Below are 23,355 nucleotides of genomic sequence, written 5' to 3'. Positions count from 1 at the left end.
GGCCTTATCATTATTTTTCAGTATTCCTTCATTTCTATTACAATATTTGAAAAGACAATATTTTGGTACATAGTAGCTTAATCATGAAGTCTTAATTGCTAATACCTGCTAATTTGATATTTTTGGCTTCGTTATGTCCCATCCCTCACCCAACATACATTGCAATATATATTGGTAAACCTTGAAAACAATACCCTTTCTATTATAACACCCTTCATTGTATCACTGTTATTCACACTTGAATTGTCCTGGCATTCACAGTCCCTCAGCATTTCATCAACCATCCCCACCCCCATTGCGAAAGCAATCAGGACAAAGTGAAAAATACGAATGAAAGGAAACCAAGATCATCTATATGAGAAAAGTTCATAAATAAGTATCATACAATAAATCGAAAACGTACAAACTACTATTATCGATTCACGAAATCAATCCTACGAACGAAAATTAACTGAAAAAAAAACTATAAAGAACCAAATTTCTAAAAATTACGTTAACTGCAGAATATGTTGAAGGCATTAGGCCCCAACCAAGCCATCGTCAATTTGTCCTTCTGTGTAGTGGCTGCTAATACGGGGATGAAAGAGCTGCTAGTTAATGACAGATGAGCGGAGGAGCCAGTTATGAAAAAGTAGCGGAAAAAGTCACGTTAAAATCCTACACTAGACGTGTGTCTTTTTTTAGCACGAGGCTCAAGTCAGGGAGGCAATTGTCTGCAAAATATCTAACAAAATTCAACTTTGTGTCTGGTCGATTTTCGCTTCCAATTGCCATTGCTACAGGGGCGTACCGCATTGAAATGAATGATTTCAAATTAACCGCCCTCTCTCACAACTGTAAAACCAACAAGCAACCCAATTAAAATCTATCGCTAAAATTTTGCTTTAAACTATTTAAATGTCATTATGTGCTTCACCTATCACGAAGGCAAGCTCACTAACAAAATAGGAATATTGTCGCTAAATGCCCAAAACTTTCCTTAACGAAAGCGTCAATTGATACAGCCACTGGCCGGTCCCAGCAAAATGTTATGATTGACTATAAAACAAGTGCAAAGTTCATACAATTAAAAGTTGACGCTTTTCTTAACCGATAGACGATGGAAACAAATATTCTTTGCATTAAGTACATTTTCAGGTAAAAGTATAAACAAAACTACTTTGATAAACGGTCTTCGAATGCCGCTCCACAAACCCATGGATTGCCGCTCCACAAACTCATACATCCCAAGCGAACCGTAGTTGTTAGATATCTAGGATTCTCAAGAGGAACATATCCTTCTTATGGGGCTGTATCCGGTCCTTGGGGCTTTGCTGCACGGACTTCTGGTGCTTTATTTGTTAGATAAACGAATAAGAGACAGCCACTGTGGGACTTGGATGACCCCCAAAGGAGTAAATCGGACCTCAAAATTTAATAAGGAGAAAGTTTATAAAATAGAGTTTTCTTTTTTTCTTATTTTAAAGGTGGATATAAGAATTGCAGGGCCATAGGCTCTTATTTCAAGGGGTATATTCCTAGCGGTGCCGCGGTAGCCGAGCGGTTAAGGCGCTCGACTGCCATGCTAGTGCTCCGGGTTCGATCCTGGCTCGCGGGCGGCCCTCAGTTCAGTAAGCCGAAAATGAGTACCCTGTACAAACATACTAGGAAAGTAAAAGGGGCGCGGAAAGGACCTGGCCACCCTACCACACAATGCCATCATAAAATGCCGCGGTTTAGTATGATGCGACCCCAACAGCGCATCCCCAAACGTTCGATATCGAATGCGGGAACGTCTTTTTATATTCCTTGCATGTGGGGAGATACTAGCCAGAATCTTATATTAGAATATTTCAATTCAATATTTTCTCTGAGGCGTAAAACTTATTAATGTTTTGAAGTGTTTGTAGCTCAAAAATGCCAGAACACGGAAGATAATCCTTGGTCCAAATTAAAAATTATATGAAGATGCCTCTCATTCAAGAACCTAATTTTTCGGTCTAAAATTTTTTCTTGAATACAAGGTGCCTATAGAAAGATAGACAGCCTGCAGCTTCTTTTATTCTTCTTAAGTTCCTCTGATAAAGGATTGCCATATGAAAATGAAAGAATTATACAAAACAACGTCGGGCTTAAAAATCGATCCATTCATTAACAGTTTAAGCGATCGCTATAAACAGCAAGTCGAGCGCTTGTAAGCTAGGCCACTATTAATAATGGAACAAGTTTTAAAAGCCATTCAATAAACAAAATCACGTGACTTTACTATGAAATTAAAACTGCTAGCGAAACTAAAGAATTAAAGACGATACACAATTTCTAAAACTGAATTAAGCGAATTATCTATCTAATAACGCTGGCTAAAATTTAGCGAAAGTTGTGAAATATTTTGCGAAGTGCTTTAACGTTCTATTTTTTGCAATTTTTGCTGTCATGAAAAGGTTTCAGTTGGTTTTTGCCAACTGAAAACATAGTCGGTAATAGTCAGTTTTCTAATGACACCGTACTCGTACCGATGTAGCCTCGTGTTGACGTGTGACCTGAATATGAATGTCCATGAAACTATCAACAGCAACGCGTAAAAATAAAACTGCCCGCATCTACAAAGGGGTACAGTGATCAGCTGCTTTTCAAGCATATGATGAATTTAAAATGCAATGAGTTCGCTTTAATGGCTGCCATTTAAACTAGGTACCCGACATAGTTGTCCTCCCCGTCGTCTTCAATGTACTCCGTATCGCTTCTGTACTGGCTGGAAGAAACTCCAGACCGCTGCGAGGCCGGCGAGTGCTGTGGTGACGGACGTGAGTTCTGCGATAAAAGAGCATGATAAAAAAACTGTTTCCATTTCCTTTTGAAAAAACAAACAATTGAATTTCTGTATGAGAAATTTCTAAGATTAATGCGGTGTCGCGATTTCAATAATAGGATCTTGATGATATGGATTTGAATTGTAAACCCCTAGTAAGGAAGGTTTGAGACTTTGCACCCCTTACCTTAGTTCGACTTCTTTATGTATCTGCAAAATTTGCTCCTACTTTCATTGGGAGGGGGGAGGTCGTGGACTTTACACGAATGCTACCAGACATGTATTTTGGCTTTTTTATACCAGTATCTAGGAATGTGGGTACAATGGCTGCCAGAACCTTTCGGAAAAAAACCCCTCTCCCCCTAGAGGACAATGTTTATAGACTAGGTTAATATCGTACAATTCACCCGAAAAACGTATTTCCGAAGGATATATCCACCCGAAGGATGACTGAATTTGCTCTTGAGACCTGACGTTTCAAGGCATTTGTCAGGCATTGTAGATAAACACATTGAGTGTTGTAGGAATTCAGACAAGCATTCAAGGAGCATACGTCATATCCGATGGATTTCCAATCTAGAACAGTTCATTATACGTAATAAATGAAAAAAGATTGAAAATTCAAACTATTGCCATGCAAGACTGCAATGTCCCTAAGATATCTCTTGCTTATGCACAGAAGAAAACAAATGCTCATTTTATTTCAATTTACAAAAGAGTGAGGTCCCAAAACCTGTCTATTGTGTGAAGCAAATTTGTGATAGCTATAGATGAAGAAAAGAACCGAAAATATGTATGATAGGGGGCAAGGAGGCAAGGGGGCAATCGCCCAGAAGCCCGGTGCCATGAGGGCAGGAGGATGGGGGTATGGGGCAAGAGGGCTTTGCAAATGGAAAAAATTATTCTCTGTCAGTTTGAACAGAAATCGTTGTTTAGAAACAAGAAAATCATACTTGTAATGGTCTTGCATTTTGTCAAAGCCATCACAAGGCGAATGAGGGGCCCCTTGTGATAATTTCACAACATCTAGTAAAAGAGGGATTGTCGTGCTAAAACTGTCCAAGGGCCAGCCGTGCATGATTCGCCCATGCACCACATATCAAGCTCGCAAGACAAAAAAAATCGTTTAAATGCACGTGTAAAGAACAAAAAATCCTTCATAAAAAGGACTGGTATTTGCCAAATAACTTACCCTGTTTTTACCAAGCCTTTCACCCAAGGAGCCAGGTACTCTTTCGCTATCAGAGTTGACATTTGTCAGAGCTTCTCTAATGAAGGGTGGTGGAGAAGGAAGATCGTCATCTGGAAAGAAATTGGAAGCATCGCAAGTCATTGCATCATCTAAAACCAGTGAAAGGTCTTTCAATTCGTGTACAAATTTGTAGTTTGCGAAAAATAAAGCAAGTTGGCTGATTATAAAATCGTGCCAAATTTGTTAAAGATTGTCATGATACACCTCTACTGAAATATTGCACGGGTCAATTTATGTACCCAATTGCCTAGGCACACCGTTACTAATGCATTAATCGCGAAATTGTACTCACTCTCCCATTATCAACAATAAAACATACGGCCTAAAAAAACTAGGTCCCAGTCGAAATCTAACTCCAAATGTCATACATGTACTTTGCGGACTAGTGCAATGGGTCGGACAACAATGTTATAAGAAATAACTAAATCAGTTCAAAATCTTGGTTTGACAGCGCAGTCTATAGTCACATGCGCCGCAGAGCTTCTTAAATATATCTTTAAGAGTCCATAAATTATTTTCATGGAATCCTACTCTAGCACAAACCAAATAAAGTTGGCAATGAAAAGAATCTAGTCAGTGGCCAAAAAAGAAGACTCTAGGACCGTCTATATTAACAAATTTTCAATTACAATCACAATGACTTCGTGACATTTACACGTCCCGTCAAGTTGACAACGACAAACATGTGCCTGGAAATACAAATACAGAAAAAAGGCCTTGAAGGATGGGATTATTTCAAAATGGAATCATTCTTGCAGCCGCAGCTTTGAGGTCGATCCAAGATGAAGTGAAGTGTCATTGCTATACCTGTAGAAAGACCTCCTGAGCTGCTACCGCGGTTGGTCTTTGATTTCGGCTCCGTATTGTAGTAACCCCTGTCCCTGTCCTGACCGCTGCGATACGGCAAACGCTCTCTATCCAATCCGTCATCTTCGAATGAATTAGCAGGCCGTCTCTCTGAAAATCAAAGATGGTGTCGATGATCATCGATGCTGCAAAATTATTAGAGAAAAGCCACGCACAAAAAAGCATTTCGGTCTGGTGGACCTTTATTTAAGGTCATATTAGGCCATAAAGAGTGGGACCAATAGACCGTTGGAACACTTTTTCTTTCATAAGACAATTTTAGGCTTCATAATTCTCCTTCTCAATTTACAACTTAGAGATCTATCCAAAACAATAAAAAATTGAATTGATTTAGATGACTTTAAGAAGTTAGTAACAAGGAAGTTCGTTGACTGTGGCAATTCCTGCAAAGCCATTACTTTTCGTGTGATCCAGAATGTGCCATATGGTACTCTTTGTAAGTGCCTCTTTCCATGAAGATGCTGTACAATACATCCCCGAAAAGAAGAACTTAATTTCAAGAGTAATCTTACTCTTGGTATAAATACAATTAAATGTGCATTATAAGCAAATGTGTAGCAAAACGGCTGGAATATTACCACACCAGTACTGGCTCTTTTCCCAACAGAAAAAACTATTTTTTTTCACCTCGGATGAATTTCATTGTATTCCTTTAGGTTGTGCGATCAAAAATTAAAAAATTCTAAAAATGAACACTTTTCATGACATTACACTTGAGAAATCTTTTTCAGGTTAGAAAATAAAAGGTAAATGTAATAACGATAAGGAAAGAATAACGGAACAGTACCTCCTCTATAATCTAAACTCTCGAACGGATTTTTTGTTTTCCTTGATATTTCGGGTCCACGACCTTTCGTTAACGAGGTTCGAGAGCCAGATTTGGCACCAGGCTCTAAATCTGAAAGTTAGATAAATATGGGTAACTGTTTGTCATGGAACAGCATAGCAGGACTGCAGATAGAATCTGAACCTTGAGAACAAAGTCCCTAGAAAATGTTCAGATATATCGTACATCAACTTATTACAGGACGGAATATAACACCCTTGAAACTTTCAACTGCTTTAAACTGAACAGTATACCATTTAAAAATTGTTTAACTAAAAAGTTTTTGTTTCCAATTTTTGCTGAACTAGTTAATGAAACATTATGATCTGACAATTTTTCTTTCATCTAAAAGGTTTTCTGAAAAAAGTTCTTTGCAGTGATGTAGCACAGGTCTATGGCAAATCTTGATTAACCACAGAGAAAATACAGTCGCACAACTACTGACTTTTTAGTGTAGCAAAGGCAGGTTTGGATCCAGATAATTCATCATAGTTTGGTATTATTGTAGTGCCATTATCATTAAACGAAGCAAAAGAATTACTGATAGCTTCTTCAAAAGAAGGGGGTTTTGCACCCCTGAAACAATACTTTTGAACATCACTCTGAGAATAAAAGGAATTTTTCCAACCAGAGAGTGGCAATCACACACAAAAAGGTTCTTGTTTAGGAAAGAGACGAGGACCATTGGTTTTGGATGGATACGAGGCTCAATTACTTCCCTAGAGCGATTCCTATTTTAAGGTAACTGGTCAGGCAATTTAACTACAGTTGCGAAAAAGAAGCGGTTTGTGGAAAAAGAGGAGGGCGAAAAATAGAATTCGGGACGTAAAAACTTTAATATGAATTTTTGAAACGCCGCTTTTCTGCAAGGATACCCCCGTCAAAAAATTAAAGGAAAATGCATTTAAAATGGAGAATACGTACCAGGCAAGAGGGGCTTCTTAGCATTAGCAACTGCACTGAATGAAGTGTATGCCGGTGTGTTGCTAGCTGCTGGCTTATTGAAAGAGTCATTTTGTACATCTGTGCCATCGTATAGGCTAACTACAAAAGGGGAAATGTAGGATATGAGACACTTGGAAACAAGGCAAAACACTGGGGTTGACCAACAAAGAGCATAGATTTACAAAGCATGGCAGGGAGCAGGGGGAATAGCCCCTCTCTGCCTCTCAGATAACCAAATTTGTCGAAAACTTTCGCAAATTTTGCTACTCTGTCGAATTCTTCAAAAAAATAGCCTTTAACACCACCCCCTCCCACATAAACTCCATTCTAACTGCACCCCTAGGTATAAAGCGTGAGCAACAAGAAACTTACAGTGGCCGTCATATGAAGGCGGTGAGTCTTTGCGTGCTCCCTTCTGCGTCAGCGGCTCGTCAGCACCTGGCTCATCATCAAAATCATTGCTGTAATCATGAAGCCCTGCTGCCCTCACAACATCAGAGCCGCCAGTTGCATAGCCGATATTCCCACTGGAAGAAAAAGGAATCCCCAAGTAAAATCAAATGCTATGAATTCTGTTAACATAAGGAGAATACCGCCATCTCAAGGGGAATGAGAATGTGATAACATGGGAATAAAATTATCGGCAACTGACCTGGCCCATTAAGTATTTTCTACCCAAAACAACAGGTCATAACCTTCGAGTCAAAAACCCCCTTGACATTCCAAAAGCCAGAAAGATCAATAATGGTATCAGATCTCTAAGTGACCAAGGGCCTAAAATCTTGAATTCACTCCCAGAATCAATAAAGACATCACAAAATACTAGACAATTCAAGAATTCGATCAAAACTTGGTTTCTTGAAAACAAGTGCGCGTGCTCGTTTCGCAGTAAGTGATTTGTCTTATGCAATCCTTGAAATGCTTCATGTTAGTCTTAATTAGTGTGTCTTCACTATTGTAAAAATTAACATTAAATAATCTATACAATACAATAAAAAAATTGTGCTAGCTATAAGATATAACTAGGGTGCTGAAGGCAGCAGTTGAAACAACCGCCAACACACAAGAGCAGTTGTATGCAAATTAAGTATTATATTTGACCGCCTTCCCAATCATCAAGTCAGGGAGACTACATTCTAATTAGTTGACAACATTCTGCTTCATGAGGAGTGCATTCCAGCAACTTCTTTCCAGGTCTACATGCCAGAGGTGGAGGGGGTGAAAATCCCTTTAGCCTCTCTGGAAATCTGAATATTTGACCAACAAAATAAAAATGCAAGAAGTTTTTTATCGTAAAAACAACGGTTTTACGTGATATTTAATTAAAAAGTTGTCTCATAATCTCAAGTACACACCCTTTACCGCGTCCAGTGCTGTTAGTTTTCATCTCAAAGTGTCCATCTACAAACAATAAACGTTATTAGACCTTCGAGGATCAAGTAAAAAAATAAGCATCAAACACACCACATTGAGATCCACACACCACATTGAGATCCACACACCACATTGAGAAAAAACTCCGAACGGCTTTGTGCTTAAAGTTTTTGCTTCAGATTCCGATTAAGGACGATAATGATAGTCTGTGTTTTGATGATGCTAGAACTGGTGATCTTGCTAAAAATTTAAACATTATACCGTGGATTTGATCGTGACTCTCGACTCAGCGTTAAAAGTTATACCTGGAACAATTTTTCCTGTCAAATTCTTTACATGTTTTAATGTGTTGAATTGATAACGGGCTATGCTTGAAACGCCGTTAATAAATTTGCTATTATTTTCTAGTACAATTTTACCTTAATTTCAAGTTATATCATCACTAAAATAACTTTCCTAAAGAAAATATAATTCTTTTGTCAAAAGGAGACGAAAATCGTCCAATTCCATATGCTACAACTAAGGTGAAAAAAATCTCTATGAGACCAATCAAGACCTCCTCCCTTTCATAATCGATTGCTACTTAAAAAACTGGTTGGCTAATTTTCTTGATTTTAATATAGTTTTTTAACCGTATTTAAAGCGCCATATCACCTTTAGGCCGCGGAAACTTTGCTAGCACTAAATTAAAAACATAATTCAAGCAATCCTTTGTGCTATGAGCAATTGCCATTTTAAATCATTAGCAAAATCCTTAAAGCAGTCTTAAAATATATTCAGTTCTCAGAAAGGTTCCAGTTGCAAAAATCTTTCCTTGTAATCAGGGGCATAGCTAGCGGGGGTGTAGGGGATGTGACATCCCCCAATTCTTCATGAGTTTGTCAGTCAATTTTATAAAATAGCATCTAAATTTCTCTTTATCTATGTCTTCATCGGTAAATTTTACTACTCATGACCCCCTCCCCCTAATTTGGAAGGTAAAGCTACGCAATTGCTTGTAATATTTTTGTTTCATTTATGTTTCCATGCTAAATGGGTTTATCGCGTTATCATTATGTTATTCCGTGCTCTATACGGGGTCGTTACTGTTAATGATTTAGATCTTAAAAGTGATGAAGTCACAAATATCTTATATTCGAACTTTTGAATTTTGATAACAAAACTCGTAGAGCATCATAAAATACCTCCAAATGTTTGAAATCAGCTAAATGTGGTAAGATATGGTATAGCTACATAAGAAGAGGCTCTTTCCCTATCAAACCTATAACTATATATATGAACCAGGCCAGAATGACAGTAATCTGTTAGCAAACTTCAAATCTTCAAATATTGGTAATTTCAATATTTGAAGGCATTTTATGGGGTTCTTTAAGGTCGTGTGATCAAAAGTGATGACGTCATACTTTAGAACTACTGATCACTGTGACTTAAAGATAATACAGACTGATATTTCACCTACAAAAATACGCAACGCCGTTCTTGGACACATGAAATGCAGCTATATTTTACCTCTTTGATAGAGGCATAAAAAAGATGTAAAGATTTCTCACCCAGACCCCGTTTTTTCTTGTTTTTCAACAGGACGAGAGTGCAAACGACAATCAGAATCAAGAGGAAGCCTCCAACTCCGATGACAATGGCAATGATATCTTGTTTCTTCAGTCCCGTTCTCCCACCTGACGTCACACCAGCAGGCGAGACTACAACAAACAAACATAATACATTGCAGAACCTTTTTTAAAAGGAATTAATCACATACAAAGCTTAAATGAGGAATGATACAACTCAGGGCACAGGGTGTCATATCATTCATTAAAACGCCTCTTTGAAGAAACAAAGTTACTGACGGGTAAAATATTGTGCTTAGATCCCGTTTTTATACTAATCGACTGTTCTAAGTTACAGCGATTCCAAACATCGCAAAAACGTTCAGCTACCAAGGTAAAATATTCCCTTATCGTGGAAAATAAATCATCTTACTTGTTCTGTTGCCTTAGCTGTTTTTACAGAAATTTACAGTTCTGAATTCTACACATCTGAATAATTGCTACGTACAGGAAAACTACAGAAAAGGTTTAACAATCAGTAAAACCCTTTACTTTGATAAATGTGAACGGTGATAAACCAAAATGAAAGGAAGCGTAGTTAATTGGTTACAATTTAACTACGTAGCTGAAGAGTCATTGATGTAACCAAACACTGATTAAACTAAAACAACCGATGCTTCATTTCTGAACGAAATTTGGCTTCAATGTTCCAAAATCATATACACGAGCTCTAGGAAGCACCTGGTAAAAATTTCATTATAATTTAAATTTCCTTATCATTTGAAAACACAAGCAAACATCCATAACAAGCTCTGTTTGCAATTTATCGACCTTGCAAAATGCTAGAAATGTGTCGGTAGCTTGGCCTAAATCGGCCGTCGCTACTATTGTTTGCAACAAGGAAAATTGACATTAGAAGCCGAAAAAAACTTTCAACTCACTCTGCCCTGCACTGACTGGCATGCCCCTAGTTCCATCTTTGTAAACAATGAAAACTTGAAATTCGTAGCTTTGTTCGCCATCCAACGATGATATGATCAATGTACCATTTATGTTGTCGGTAGTTTTTGTCCGCCAGCCGCTGTCAATAACCCGCTTGTATCGTACAATGATGCTTTTTGCTTGCGAATAATCGTTAATCGTCCAACTCACTTCAGCCTGTGTTCCTGATGTGCCGTAACGCCTTACAGACGCTGAGCCTCTCTTTGCCGGAGCAACTGAAAATGCAGAGGAGGCCGAAGATGAAATTGAGTATTAAGAAATATTCTCATATGATACGGTAAAGGACATTATTCTCAGGAGGAATTTGATGGTAACCTGCTAGTTTATAAAAACACTGAAAACTATCAGTTTTATTCAAACAAACTTCAAGCTAATTTATACAAATCATAAATATATCATGAAATCGTAATTCAATTTTCCAAAGGCCTGGTTATATCTTGCAATCTGGTTTTTTCAGCCAAAGACTGTAGGCTATTAATTAAAGAACAAATCAGGTCTTTTGCCTTTGATTATTTGACCAAAGTATTAGCCATTTATAAGCCTTACCCTTTGTTTTGTATGTTAGATATGGCCTGTACTCGCTACTCGGGCCTTTCTCGTTGATTGCTTTTATCGTAAACTCGTACGCAGTCTCTGTTTTCAGCCCTCTTAAATAGAAGACGTTGTTAGGACTTGATCCGATGTTTATTTGTTGAAATGAGCTCTCCCCTTGAACCCTGTAATATAACTGAAAGGTGACGGCGAAGCCCCCGTTAAAGCCTGGGGTCCACGTAAGCCTAACATTGGATGTCGGGGGGTCTGTTTCCTCCAAAGCATCTGTGGCCATCAGGCTGCCATATACAGGGGGATCCGGGACACCTGCAGGGGAAAATGTAAATTAGTCCGATGCTGGCGATGTTCAGTGAATACTAGCTCAAATTAGTAATAAAAGCAAAATATGTGTACATTCTTAAAGTTACTGTTTATCTTCAAATATTGTAAAGAATAGAATTTTGCGATTCCCCGCACCTTCCGTCACTCCCTCCCTACATCCTCACTCCTTACTCTTCCCTCATTCTATCATTCTACTAACCCCCCCCCCACCCCATCTCCCTTCCTCCAATATTTGTAAACCTAACAAAAATTCGAAGAAACTTGAGAATTTCAATGTGATAACAAATTCTCAAAATTGCTGAAAATTGTACATTGGAATAAGACACCCCCTCACATATGCCACACACCCTCAAATCTCAGCTTGTTCCCACCACATCCCTCTATGTAGCATTTTAGAGGTATGTCGGCTAACGAATTCACCTTGTATATGTCTTCACCTTTCAAATGTCTCTATTTTAAAGATCATAAATGAAAGATAAAATAAACTTACTTTTGACACGGATTTCATAGTCTTGGGACACCCGTCCTAGTTTGTTAACAGCATTGCATTGGTACCTGCCGAGCTGTGCCTCAGACGACATTTTTACTTCCAATGTGCTTGTACCCCCGCTCACTTTGACAGTATACTTGTCTGTGCTTTCGATGCGGGCTCCTCTCCTCTCCCACGTGATCATGGCAGGGGGGTAAGCGTCGACACTGCATACTAAGGACACGTCTGGGGCGCCAACGCCAACATCTGCTCCCACCCTGGTGGCTGAAGGGTCCTTAGTTGTTATAACGGGTGCATCTGTGTGGAGAGATGAAGGAAAAATACGTCATTAAAGTTTTCTAGGGGAAAATCATGAAAGGGAAGTTTTTGATGAGGCTCGAATATATGAAGGGGATAACATAGCAGCAATGCTGAAAGATGGCGAATCCTGAGGCCCCAGGAAGGTAACGAGACAATCTGAGGCTTCGTACGCATCAAGAACAAATATGACGATGAAATTTCAACTTTAAGTTAAGAAAGCTATCAAAAGTAACTGACAGTGAAAAACAGGCAATAAAAACAAAAATAAGCTCATTAACAAAGATTAGGTGCGTCAGTTGTGATACTTCAGCTCTGCTCGCTTTCAGTGGGTATCAGGCTAATCGTGACAAGGCGACAGTGCATAACACCGATACATCGTACACGCTACCTAGAATTGCTTGATCGAGTACAAATGAACGAGAAATGGATGCAAACAAAAATATGCGTAAACACCATTAGATAAATAGAAAAACCTGCAGTTTTGAAAATGAAAACGAGACTATAAACACACCGCAGTTGATATAATCTTGAATTGATAATGAACTTACGATTAATGATCAAAATTGACTTGACAGTCGTATTTCCAATCTTATTTGAGGCAGTGCAGTAATATGTCCCCTTCTCCTTGTAGCCTACATTACGAAGCATTAAGATCTCGCCTTCGTGAAGAATTGTCGAATCTGATATGCCATCTTTCGTCCAAAGAATCCTCGGCTTCGGTACACCCGTGGCATTGCATTGAAATCTGATGTTGACAGACGCGTTCACGGTTTGGGTTAGAGGTGGGGTTATCGTAATTTCTGGTTTATCTGGCAAAAAAATTGTCAAGAAACATGAAAATGGCGATTAAATGATGAAAAAAGACTTAACAATTGTCCATAATTATCTTCTATTCCATTAAAGAGGTGTGCTTCTGTCTTTAGGGAGAGACTTTAAACTTCTTAGGAAAAGTTTCACTGTCCCACTGGTGAAATTTCATTATCCTTGGCAGAAAAGGCTCTTAATCCTTTTATAGGAAATATTTTTTCTTTTCCCTTTGGGAAAATACACAAACTTTTTTTTACAATTTTCCCACTCCTAAAGAGCAGGCTTTTCCCCTACGGAATACTAAAAGACTTTACCATCTCAAAGTTTGGGTGAACCTCATTTGTAAAAGTCAAATCTTGGGATACAATTAAAAAGAGCTGAATCGACATAGAGGTTTTGAAATGTTATGGCAACAACTAAAGAACTTACACATTACAGTAAGAATTGCAACCGCTTCTGGTCCCGCACCAACAGAGTTTATACCGGCGCATGAATACCGTCCGGCGTCAGTGCGACTTGCTTGCATAAAGTATATCCGTTCGGTAGCTTCAGTTGTCTTGACAATACCATTCTGCTTCCAGAGGTAGGCTGACAGTGGTGGCTTTCCAATAGCTTGGCAGGACAACTCTGCAGGCTGGAACTCTAATACTGATACGTTCTTGGGAAATATGACAATGTACGGTGCATCTTAAAAAGAAGATATGAATCAGGGACTCACTTGCAATTTAGCAGAAAAGGCACTAAAGACTTTGCCACAGGACAGTGAAATGGACAGACAAAATACTACCTACATGATTTGGTAGGCTATAAAAAAAGCTCTTGTGATGGAAGTTTCCTCTACAAAAGGATTGATCTCATGCATGAGGTTCCTTTGCATAAATATAACGTTGGATTTCAGCAAATATGGGAACTTAATGTCATTTTAATGTTAATTAACCTTGATCAAATATGTAAATAGCAAGTCTAAATAGGTAAAGGTCAAGGGAAAGACCAAGTCCAATGTAAGGGCAAAGGTGAGGGGTAAGGTCAAGTCAAAGGTCAAGGTTGTATCAATGACAAGGTTAGGGTTAAGTTCAAGTCAAAGGTCAGGGTAAAAATATCAAAGAAAAGGTTAGGGCTAAGTTCAAGCTAAGGTCAGGGTTAAAAAATATCGATGAAAAGGTCAAAATGAAGGTCAGGTCAAAGGTCAGGGTAAAAATATCAATGAAAAAGTAAAAATCAGAGTCAAGGTGAAGGTCAATGAAAGGTCAAGGTAAAAGTAGTCTATTGCATTAAAATTACTACTTACAGTTGACCTCCAGGATGTACTTTCGCTCAACCACCCCACCGAAATTCTGCCCAAAGCAAGTGTATTCACCATCATCAAATCTTCTAAGGGGCTTGAATTCAATTCTCGAATAGTGAATTTCTTCGCCAGCAATATTGAGTTTCGTTCCATTTACTTGGCGACGTATATGATCGTACTGGACAAGGGCTCTGTTTAGTGTCCAGTAGATATGTGGCCGGGGAATGCCTTTCATCTCACAACTAAGCGTCAAATCTGTGCCTGCATTTAGGAGTCGGTTTTGTGGGCTTCCGATTATATTTATTGCTGATGGCGCAACTGTGATAGAACAAGAAAAAAAAATAAAAAACTGAGATTATCAGAGAATGATCACCCTTGTTATGATTGCAAGAAAATACCCCTGTTATTTCAAGGTTGTTGGTCATAAGCTAGTTCTCACAGTTGTTTTCTGTAGATAGGAAAATATTGAAGGGATCCATAGAGGACGGGAGATTCCTAGAAGAGAAAGTTTGCTTTTGGAATCCCATTAGCAATTAGGCAATGTTTCCATAATACCTGAATGGCCGTTCTTAGGAGGGGAAGCTTGCTTTTGGAATCCTAAATAATGAGGCCCTGTTTCCATAATACCATGTTCAAATGAATATGGTCGGATATCATACTGTATTGGTCTTTCGTAAAAACAATTATAATGAAAGTGTATTCAATGAAATCATGTAAACAAATGAATCCGTTACATTTTGAATACCGTTAAACAAGAGGTACTTCCGTTTGCGTAATAGCGCTGCCATGACAATCCCTACCTAGGGTGGTATCAGATTCAGTACGGTATGAAAATCGTTTCGGAATAGTTTGAATATCGTAGCTTTAGTCTCCTTGTCGATACATACCTAAAATCGTATCGGATTAAGTGCAGAATCATTTTAACATGAATATTGAGCCACATTCAGTCTTAAACTTAGATGGGCAATGACGTCATACTCACCAACAACAACAAGCTGAGCTAACTTCCGAACCGGTTCTCCGATTCCATTTGTAGCGACACACTCGTAAATGCCACTATCTGTTATGCTGGCGGACTCAATCAAGTAAAACTGTGTCATTACTTTGGGTGTAGGCGATCCTTGAAAACCAATGCTGAACTGGGCGCCTGGGTTACTCAAAGCAATGCACGTCATGTTCACACGTGACCCAACCATTGCATGTACTATAGAAGTATTGTGGTTGTTGATGCTGAAGTTCATTCTCTCTGGGCGATCTATGTTAGGGAAAAAAACAGAATTATATGAATAGAATAAACAATTAAAACGCATTATGTAGTCTCATAAAACATCTTGATGTAAAAAACAATTCAAAGTTTTTAGGAAGATATCATTTGAACTAAAGAGCTTGTCAAGCGAAATATAAATTTGATGAAAATTTATTGACAAAAAACTCACGAAACATGGATTCTGCTGCAAAAGACTCATATAGCATCGCAATGCAATTCATCGCAATGCAATTCATCGCAATGCAATTCATCGCAATGCAATTCATCGCAATGCAATTCATCGCAATGCAATTCATCGTAATGCAATTCATCGTAATGCAATTCATCGTAATGTATGCAAAAGACATCTAAGGCTACAATTCTTTGCCTAAGCATCTTGTGTTTAAGAACTGAATTCAGCCTGGCAACCAGTCGGATCCACAAAGAGGGGAGGGGCTGGAGGACGTACAGCAGTATCAATTTTGTATTTCATTTAAATTCGATAACAAAATGTTGGGGGAGGGTTAATCCTATGATTTTCAAACTACCCACACATAACAAAATTTAGTCATGGCGTTCCTTTCAGGTAAAATTGGCGTTCCTTGTTGGCAAAAGTGCGTTATCTGGTGGTAGAAAGTGCGTGTCCTAAAAACTTTGTTTCCTTATTTCATTTATATAGTTTCTATAAAAAAGTTATTTAAAACTCGAATTACTTTTATCGCTCCTTTTTTCTGTTTTTGTTTATTGAAATTCCTGCGTTACTAGCTAGCCTGACTCTATTTGGTTTTTAATTTATGACAGAATAATTTTACATTCTCTGCTCCATATAACATCTTTCATGTATTGCTAACTGTGGTCAAACAGGAAAAGAATTGTTTTCCAAAATAAGGAGTTATCCGGTTTGGAGTTTAAAGGGGAGGGTTCTTCTTCACTCGCTTGTCATGTAGTTGAGTAAATATATTTCCAAGCATGTGCGCTTAGGCTGCAAATAAGCCACACTTTTGCCATCACATCGATTCGTTAAATTGCCTTTGCTAACTTAGCCACAACCTGCGCGACGTAAAATATAAACCTGCCTGAAGGCAATTACGTACATTGAACATCCAAGATTACACTGGCCGGCGTCCTCCCGTGAATATTGACTGCCTCGCATTCATACTTGTCGGCACGATCCTTGTCAACACGTTCAAAAGACAACGTCGATATTTCCGATTTCTCTCTCAGCTTTTCACGATAAAACTGCCTTATTCTCGTCCAGGTGAATGTTGGTTTTGGTGTCCCGTCCGCATGACAATTGAGAGTAACGTTGCCTCCTTCACGAACTCTTACGACTCCGTTTGAAGAAGGTATTATGTAAACATTTTCCGGGGGGTCTGTAGAAAAAAGAATTAAAGTCATCAGACTCCAGAATAAAGACCCATTGACAAATTACTGGACTAATTTACATCTGTATCGTGTTTATAGCATCCTATCGCAAAATAAAGATCGAAAAATAAACTTTGACTAGAGGATAAAAATGCTTTCAGCTTGCTAAAGAAAGAGCTTAAAATGGAAAACAACGATTGAAATCTCATCAATATTTAAACTTAATAATTCAAAATAAATTGGATAGTATCTGCTGCATATGAAAAACAAAGACATCAACTTCTGTGAATTATTCATCTTATCGTTCCCCTTATCTTTTGGCTAGTGTTTCTGACAAATTCTTTTTGTGCATATAGTAACTGCTGGATTTGAATCGCTCGAAGTATACATATTTCAAACACAATCATTGATGGCAACTGTGTACATATACAAATAAATTGCATCTTATCTTAACAATTTTGTCTAGGAATGTAGACTTCGCAGGCTTACGTGTCGCGAAAATCAAGGCTAAATCCACTTGATCAAAAGCAGAGTTATGGCCTAACATGGCTTTTTCTTACATATTATGTCATAAATTTCATATGTCATCACTGCTAATTACTATAGTGAACATGCCTTGGGTAGAAACAGCTCTAGCTAGGGGGATCCCTGGATAGGGGGATCCCTGGATAAGGGGATCCCTGGATAGGGGGACCTTTGTGATGGGCATACTTGGAGCATGAATAGGGCTTACTCCTGAGCAACAAACCTGTGATTGAGTACAGAAGCCTTAATGAAAATAGCAATTTTATTCTTTGTTGGCAGCAACCCCTTTCCTGTGAGCATTGAGCCTACACATCTTATGGATGGTCTTTACTTGGCATCAAGGACTACTTATGACTGATAGTACTTATGAACTTGGATAACATTATGATTCTAATCTGGAATGAAATCCAAAAAGACTTGGGTTTTCCAAGAATTGGCTGAAAGGTGATTGCTGCGTTTCTTGAGAAAGGATTGCCACAACTGCTAAAGCCTCACTCTAATGCAGCCTTGTTTTAAAAACCATTTTAGAATACTTACACACAACATCAAGACTTATTTCGTAGCTATCAAAACCAGCATCATTCTTTGCATAACATTTGTAAAGCCCTTTATCTTTTCGAAGTGTGCTGTTAAAAATCAGAGGTGCCTCGAAGTTGCTCTGGGTTGAGGTAAGTTTTATGTTGTTATGCCACCATTCAATAGTGAACGGTTTTGGGTTGCCTTGTCCAACGCCACATTCAAACTTCAGTTTTTCACCTTCCTTCACGACTCTGTTTCCATTGGTCTTCAATGTGATCACAGGTTTGACTTGAAAACAAAAAAGAAGTTACAATCAACAGATTCATATCAACTTCAAAATGAAGTTCAAATCAGCTTTCCTGGAAACGAAATTTATTAAATCAAAATGAACAACACTTCTAAGGCATATCAAGAAATGACTTTCTCATCTCATACCATTACAATTGGAGTAAGCCCTTTGAGGGGGAGGGGGTACCACAGCCCCCATTTGGCAAGGCCCCAAGTTAGAGAGGGTTAATTGAATTATTATGGCAATTTAAATAAATCGTAGAGATGTCTTATTCTCTAAGCTTTAGCTGTACTGGTTTAGCATAGCTGTTACCTGTGCATCTTCTTGAATGGTCTTTGAAAATCAGTATCTTTTTTCAAGGAGTTAATATTCATTTTGAAAATTGGATGTGGAAAGGGCATATTCAAGGTAGAGATACTATTTCAAAAAACAGGGAGTTATTTACCCTCTGGTCCAAAATTATTGGGGGTAGCAATAATAGGGTACTTTCTCTATTTATAAATAAAAGAGGTGGATTACACGTAACAAGTAGGATTGCATTTTGCACAGTAAATTGTTGATAGCACAAATAATATATTGTTAGCTGCTACAGACAAGGCAGAATTAGGCATAGAAACTGAAGGCAACCGCTTTGAGCTTTGAGTAAACACTAATTAAGTATATATAGAGCTTCCTGCAACATTGTGATGGCAACTGTTCTTATTTTTACCTGGCTTACCAAATAAAAAAGCCATAGCCAAGTGGAAGGATGGTAAAATGTTTGTAAAAATGTTTCAGCTCTCTGGTTATTAGGTGCTATTGAATTCTGAAAAGTATTGTTTATCCAGAGATATATCTGATCTTAATCAATGTACAGAAAGTTCGATATCACAGCTTGTTGAGACTGTTTATGGAGGAAACCTACAATGTTCACTACCACATTATGGATATATATCATATTTTGTCTAAAAATGCAACAATATAATGCTAAATCGTGTTTTAGTCACCCGGTTTCCATGTATAACTAGCATTTTCTATTAGTCAAAGGGTATTGGCTGAATTCCTTTTTTGCCCCCCTCCAAAAGTCCTGGCAAACACTTCTCCTGGATAAATTGGCTAGAGATTGCAAAACACCAAATAACATTATCAAATTGCAAATTTGAACAGGAATAGAAACTTACCTAATACCATAAGTCGAACTCTATCATACCATGTCAAACCATTTAGGAAGGACACAGAAAATTCAAAAACGCCATCATCTGACAACTTAATGTCACGTATTTTCATTGTGGATGGTGCTATACCAGTTGTTCTTGAACCATACTCAGTATTAGAGGAAGCAACAACTGGGGCTGCATTTGTAGCACCCTTTGTCATTAGTATATTGTTAGTACATTGCTGACGGACGCTATCTACTTTGCACCATCTTTCTAGGGTCAGTGTTGTCCCAGATGGTGGCGAGTACTGCCAGATAAAGGTTGCTTCTCTACCAATCTCTACTTTCAATACATCTGGAGGCTTCCTTGTGAACTGACCAAAAGAATCTAGGAAAAACAATTTCTGTAACATAAGCAAGATTTTAGATAATACAAAAATATAAGTATACTTTCTTGACTTTACATACATTTGTAAACCAGCCATTAAATTTCCAGGGAGGGATTTGATTTAATAAGGTTTGATTCAATTAACTCACTCCATCATGATAAACTTTTCATTACAAAGCATTACCAAGTATGTCACGAAAGGGGCAAAATTTTGTTACAACAAATCACACAAAGCAATTTACCCCAGAAATAACTTGATGGTCCTGCTACAATCAGCCTATTGTTTGTGTCCAATTGAGTTGGCAGCTCATTCAAAAAACATTCAATGGTTTTCAATCTCGTGAGTTTTAGATTTCCAACCTTTTTTGCTTCAGCAAATAAATATACAGATGAATATTCTTTAGTTTTTTCATGGAATTCTTAATTGCATTACAGCAATTTTAGGTAAATGGTGATTTTTGTGACATTGTAAGCATTATACATTATTCAATGATAACATGCAATGGGGTTTAATTAAAATAGAATTTATTGAGAAAGCAATCAGGCAAGCTGGGGTGTTAAATTTATGATGTTTGTGCAAAAAGAAACCCAATAGGAAACCATTATATATTTTAATCTCAATTGTTGATTCACTTTTAAGATTACGAAACTGAAGTAATGTTAAACTTAATATTAATATTAAACTTAAACTGAAGTAACTTTTGACTTACTTTAGCATCTAAAGCAAATGATCTCACATATTCACAACAGTAAACAGTTTATTCAAAATCATTTTTATTCTTTGAAACTACATTTTTTCTACATGTCATAAAAAATCAGACTCAGGGCCATAAAGACCTTTAAGAATAATTACACGTAATTTGTAATTTGTATATACCATATAACTTGAAAGAAGACCATTAAACATTTCTAGTTACAAATTACCTTCGAGATGACAACTTAGCTACTGCAATGGTTCTAAAATTTATGAACCAAGCCACAACCTTGACCTAATTGTAAAATTTTGATATTTTACTGGATATTGATCAACTCTTTGAGGAGAGGCATAGCTCTTGCTCCACTCCTGGCTCTCCTTAAATGCTTGAGGACAGCTGCTGATTGCCCTCCTTGAAAACAATTTTTCTTTTATTTTTTTATAGATCTGTGAATAGATCTTCTGGCAATTACTAGGAGAGTCAATACTACTCCCTTGCTAGGCCTGAATCAACCAATTAGCATCAGATTTACCATTATATTTGAGACATATTGGGTTCTTTCTATCTATTTGCTCATAACGCAAAAACTGTAAAGATAAATCTGAAAGATGTTACCAGTTTTAGTTGATTTATAAAACCTATTCTTGAGGGATCAAAAGGAATTTTTTTTAAATTTAAGGACAGGTTTCTCTTTCAAGGTAGTGCATTTAATACTAAAACAAACATGTTCGGCGAGAGGAAAATGATCTTCTTAGAGTGATGACCGATGAAATCATGGAATTTATCATGTCAGAACAATAGCAACTATTTAATAAAACTAACCTGACTTTGGCTTTGAAAAAGCAAACATTTTAAATCACACTGAAGCTTTTTGTCTGGCATTCACTGAGTATAAAACACTGACACTGAGTATAAAACATCAGAAGATGGATTGAAAAAGAGTGTTTGACTTACGTTCTGGTGTTCTGAAGCTCTGAAGAGTGTCAGACGGTAAGCTTTGGTATGTTTCAATTATTTACTTTTTTCAAAGCCATTTTGAATAAACTGCAGGTTTTAAAGCTTTAATATTTTAGTCCATCTGCAACATATTTAAGTGATTTTGCACTTCATGTGGTAGGTATTTCATTCTGTTTTTTGAAATTATATGGTCAAGGGTTTAAAATTTCCAAATGAGAAATTTTATGACTTCTATACTCTATCAATGTACAAGTTCGACCTTGGAAGGCACTCTGAGAGGAATGGAAAAATAAATCTAGCTGTATTCTACTAATTTTCATCATTTCGGACATAAATATTACTATGGATGATCCATTCCATTTTAAAAGTTTAGGTTTTTAGTTTTTAAGGATTAGCTGCAACCCCATGTTAAGGATAAGATGCACTTTATGGGTGTAAAATCTTAAAGTTATTTTAAAATAAGACTGAACGTTATCCTACATTTGAATTAATATCTCAAAAATAAATCAAATTATGGGGAGGTGTCTTGGCTATGGTTTAATTTCACAGCTTTAATCGCAATTTAAGACAAAGAAAAGCTCTATATCACATATTTTAACGCCAGTTTTGCTTAGTATTTTTATAAAAATTTTAAAAATTATTTCAAAACGTAGTGTTACACAACAGAAACTGAACCACTAGCAGTATCAAGTCGGTGCTATGCAACAAATGAACTTCGCAAGAAAAGCTTTTTATTGTCGAATTGAAGGGTGCTAAGCAAGTAGGGACCTTTTACCACTATAAGAATGAAGTTGTTGCATGGCAAATGGCATCAAAAAACAGTTCACTTGCCTGCAGGTTAGCATTGGTGCCTTTTCACCTTCGTTGACCTATATTTACTGAGGGCGTTCAATCCCACTGGTGTTATACCAGCAGGGAGAATCGAAAACATTTTACCGCTTAATCGAAAACATAACAAATGTAAAATATAGATAGGAGATTTCCAAAGGCTAATGATCACCCCCACAAGTGGAATCGTATCTACATTTTTTTTGAAGAATCGAATTTTACTTTCGGCTCCCTGGTGGTCTCTTTCTTTCACAACAAGCAAATGAAAAGTCCTTTCATACTACAGCGTTTTTACTCGCACAAACCCCGAAAATGCTAGCCTAATAAATGTAACGAGACGACAGCTCCTTATAAAGTATTCAGTGAGTTCTGAAACCATGAAGAATTGCTGACCAGTTCGCAGCCAGCGACTTTCTCCTTTTTAACAAAACAAACTGACGACGTTCACGGAAAAGGTGGGCTGGAAGTCCGACCACAACAAATCTTGAACTTACCTTCTGATTTCACCACTTCTAGACCATACGAAACAAGACTCAAAACATACAAAACTACGGCGAAATTTCTCTTAGTCATTTTACTTCACATAGTAATTCCACTGGATTGGCAATGCAGTTTTCCTTTATGGCGGTTAAATTTTAATTTCTTCAACTCCTTCCCCCTCTTCTGATTTGTAGCCTTGTATTGAAATAACAGCATTCCTATTCAGTGTCATCTACCTAGAGCAGATGTAGGCTGTCGCTTGGAAACTTTAAGCGTTTGTTTTTCTGTAATTTTCAATTATTTTATTTGATAAAATAGCTATGAAATTAATAATATTTGCATTTTTAAAACTATATCTACATTCTAGCAATTGCAAGAAAAAATTTTAAAAGGAAAAAAATATTGATAAAACCAATGCCCAGATATCCAAGCCAAGCTCAGAAATATTAAATAAATAAGACAAGAAACTTTAAATTTTTTAAGACATGATTTTCATTGAAATAAAATGAAATCCCTATATTGCCACTCGATTATGCCTCCAAGGGCCAGTACGTGGTATTCATCTACTTGAG

The 23,355-nt window shown here is 37.4% G+C and overlaps 1 protein-coding gene across 2 annotated transcripts; it reads right to left on the bottom strand.

Moving 5' to 3' along the window:
* Positions 1 to 337: 337 nt before the first annotated feature.
* Positions 338 to 22,994, bottom strand: LOC135683925 (hemicentin-1). 2 transcript variants are annotated; one of them, XM_065199327.2, is made up of 19 exons: positions 22,798 to 22,993; positions 19,461 to 19,823; positions 18,030 to 18,299; positions 16,697 to 16,975; positions 15,339 to 15,611; positions 14,360 to 14,674; positions 13,501 to 13,758; positions 12,813 to 13,073; positions 11,965 to 12,261; positions 11,148 to 11,459; positions 10,541 to 10,816; positions 9,603 to 9,752; positions 8,034 to 8,079; positions 7,051 to 7,205; positions 6,658 to 6,777; positions 5,695 to 5,805; positions 4,848 to 4,997; positions 3,981 to 4,090; positions 338 to 2,790 (listed from the first exon to the last, which is right to left on the bottom strand). In XM_065199327.2, the coding sequence occupies exons 1-19, from the start codon at positions 22,874 to 22,876 to the stop codon at positions 2,662 to 2,664; spliced, it is 3,954 nt and encodes a 1,317-aa protein (XP_065055399.2). In that variant the 5' UTR covers positions 22,877 to 22,993; the 3' UTR covers positions 338 to 2,661. The 2 variants fall into 2 exon arrangements, with proteins under 2 accessions (XP_065055399.2, XP_065055400.2); XM_065199328.2 differs by lacking the exon at positions 6,658 to 6,777 and having other exon boundaries at positions 22,798 to 22,994.
* Positions 22,995 to 23,355: the final 361 nt, after the last annotated feature.

Source organism: Rhopilema esculentum, chromosome 7, assembly GCF_057945365.1.
Source record: "Rhopilema esculentum isolate cy_ngs chromosome 7, ASM5794536v1, whole genome shotgun sequence".
Classification (NCBI taxonomy): domain Eukaryota; kingdom Metazoa; phylum Cnidaria; class Scyphozoa; order Rhizostomeae; family Rhizostomatidae; genus Rhopilema; species Rhopilema esculentum.
The sequence above is the reverse complement of the archived record's forward strand: the minus strand, read 5'-3'. Positions and strand labels throughout refer to the sequence as shown.

Excerpts from the sequence above, each read along its gene's own strand:
- LOC135683925 (XM_065199327.2), bottom strand. The coding sequence starts at position 22,876 with ATGACTAAGAGAAATTTCGCCGTAGTTTTGTATGTTTTGAGTCTTGTT. Across the intron at positions 12,262-12,812 it reads GTCAATTTTGATCATTAATC|ATGCACCCGTTATAACAACT; the intron begins GTAAGTTCATTA and ends CTCTCCACACAG. Across the intron at positions 5,806-6,657 it reads TAAGAAGCCCCTCTTGCCTG|ATTTAGAGCCTGGTGCCAAA; the intron begins GTACGTATTCTC and ends TCTAACTTTCAG.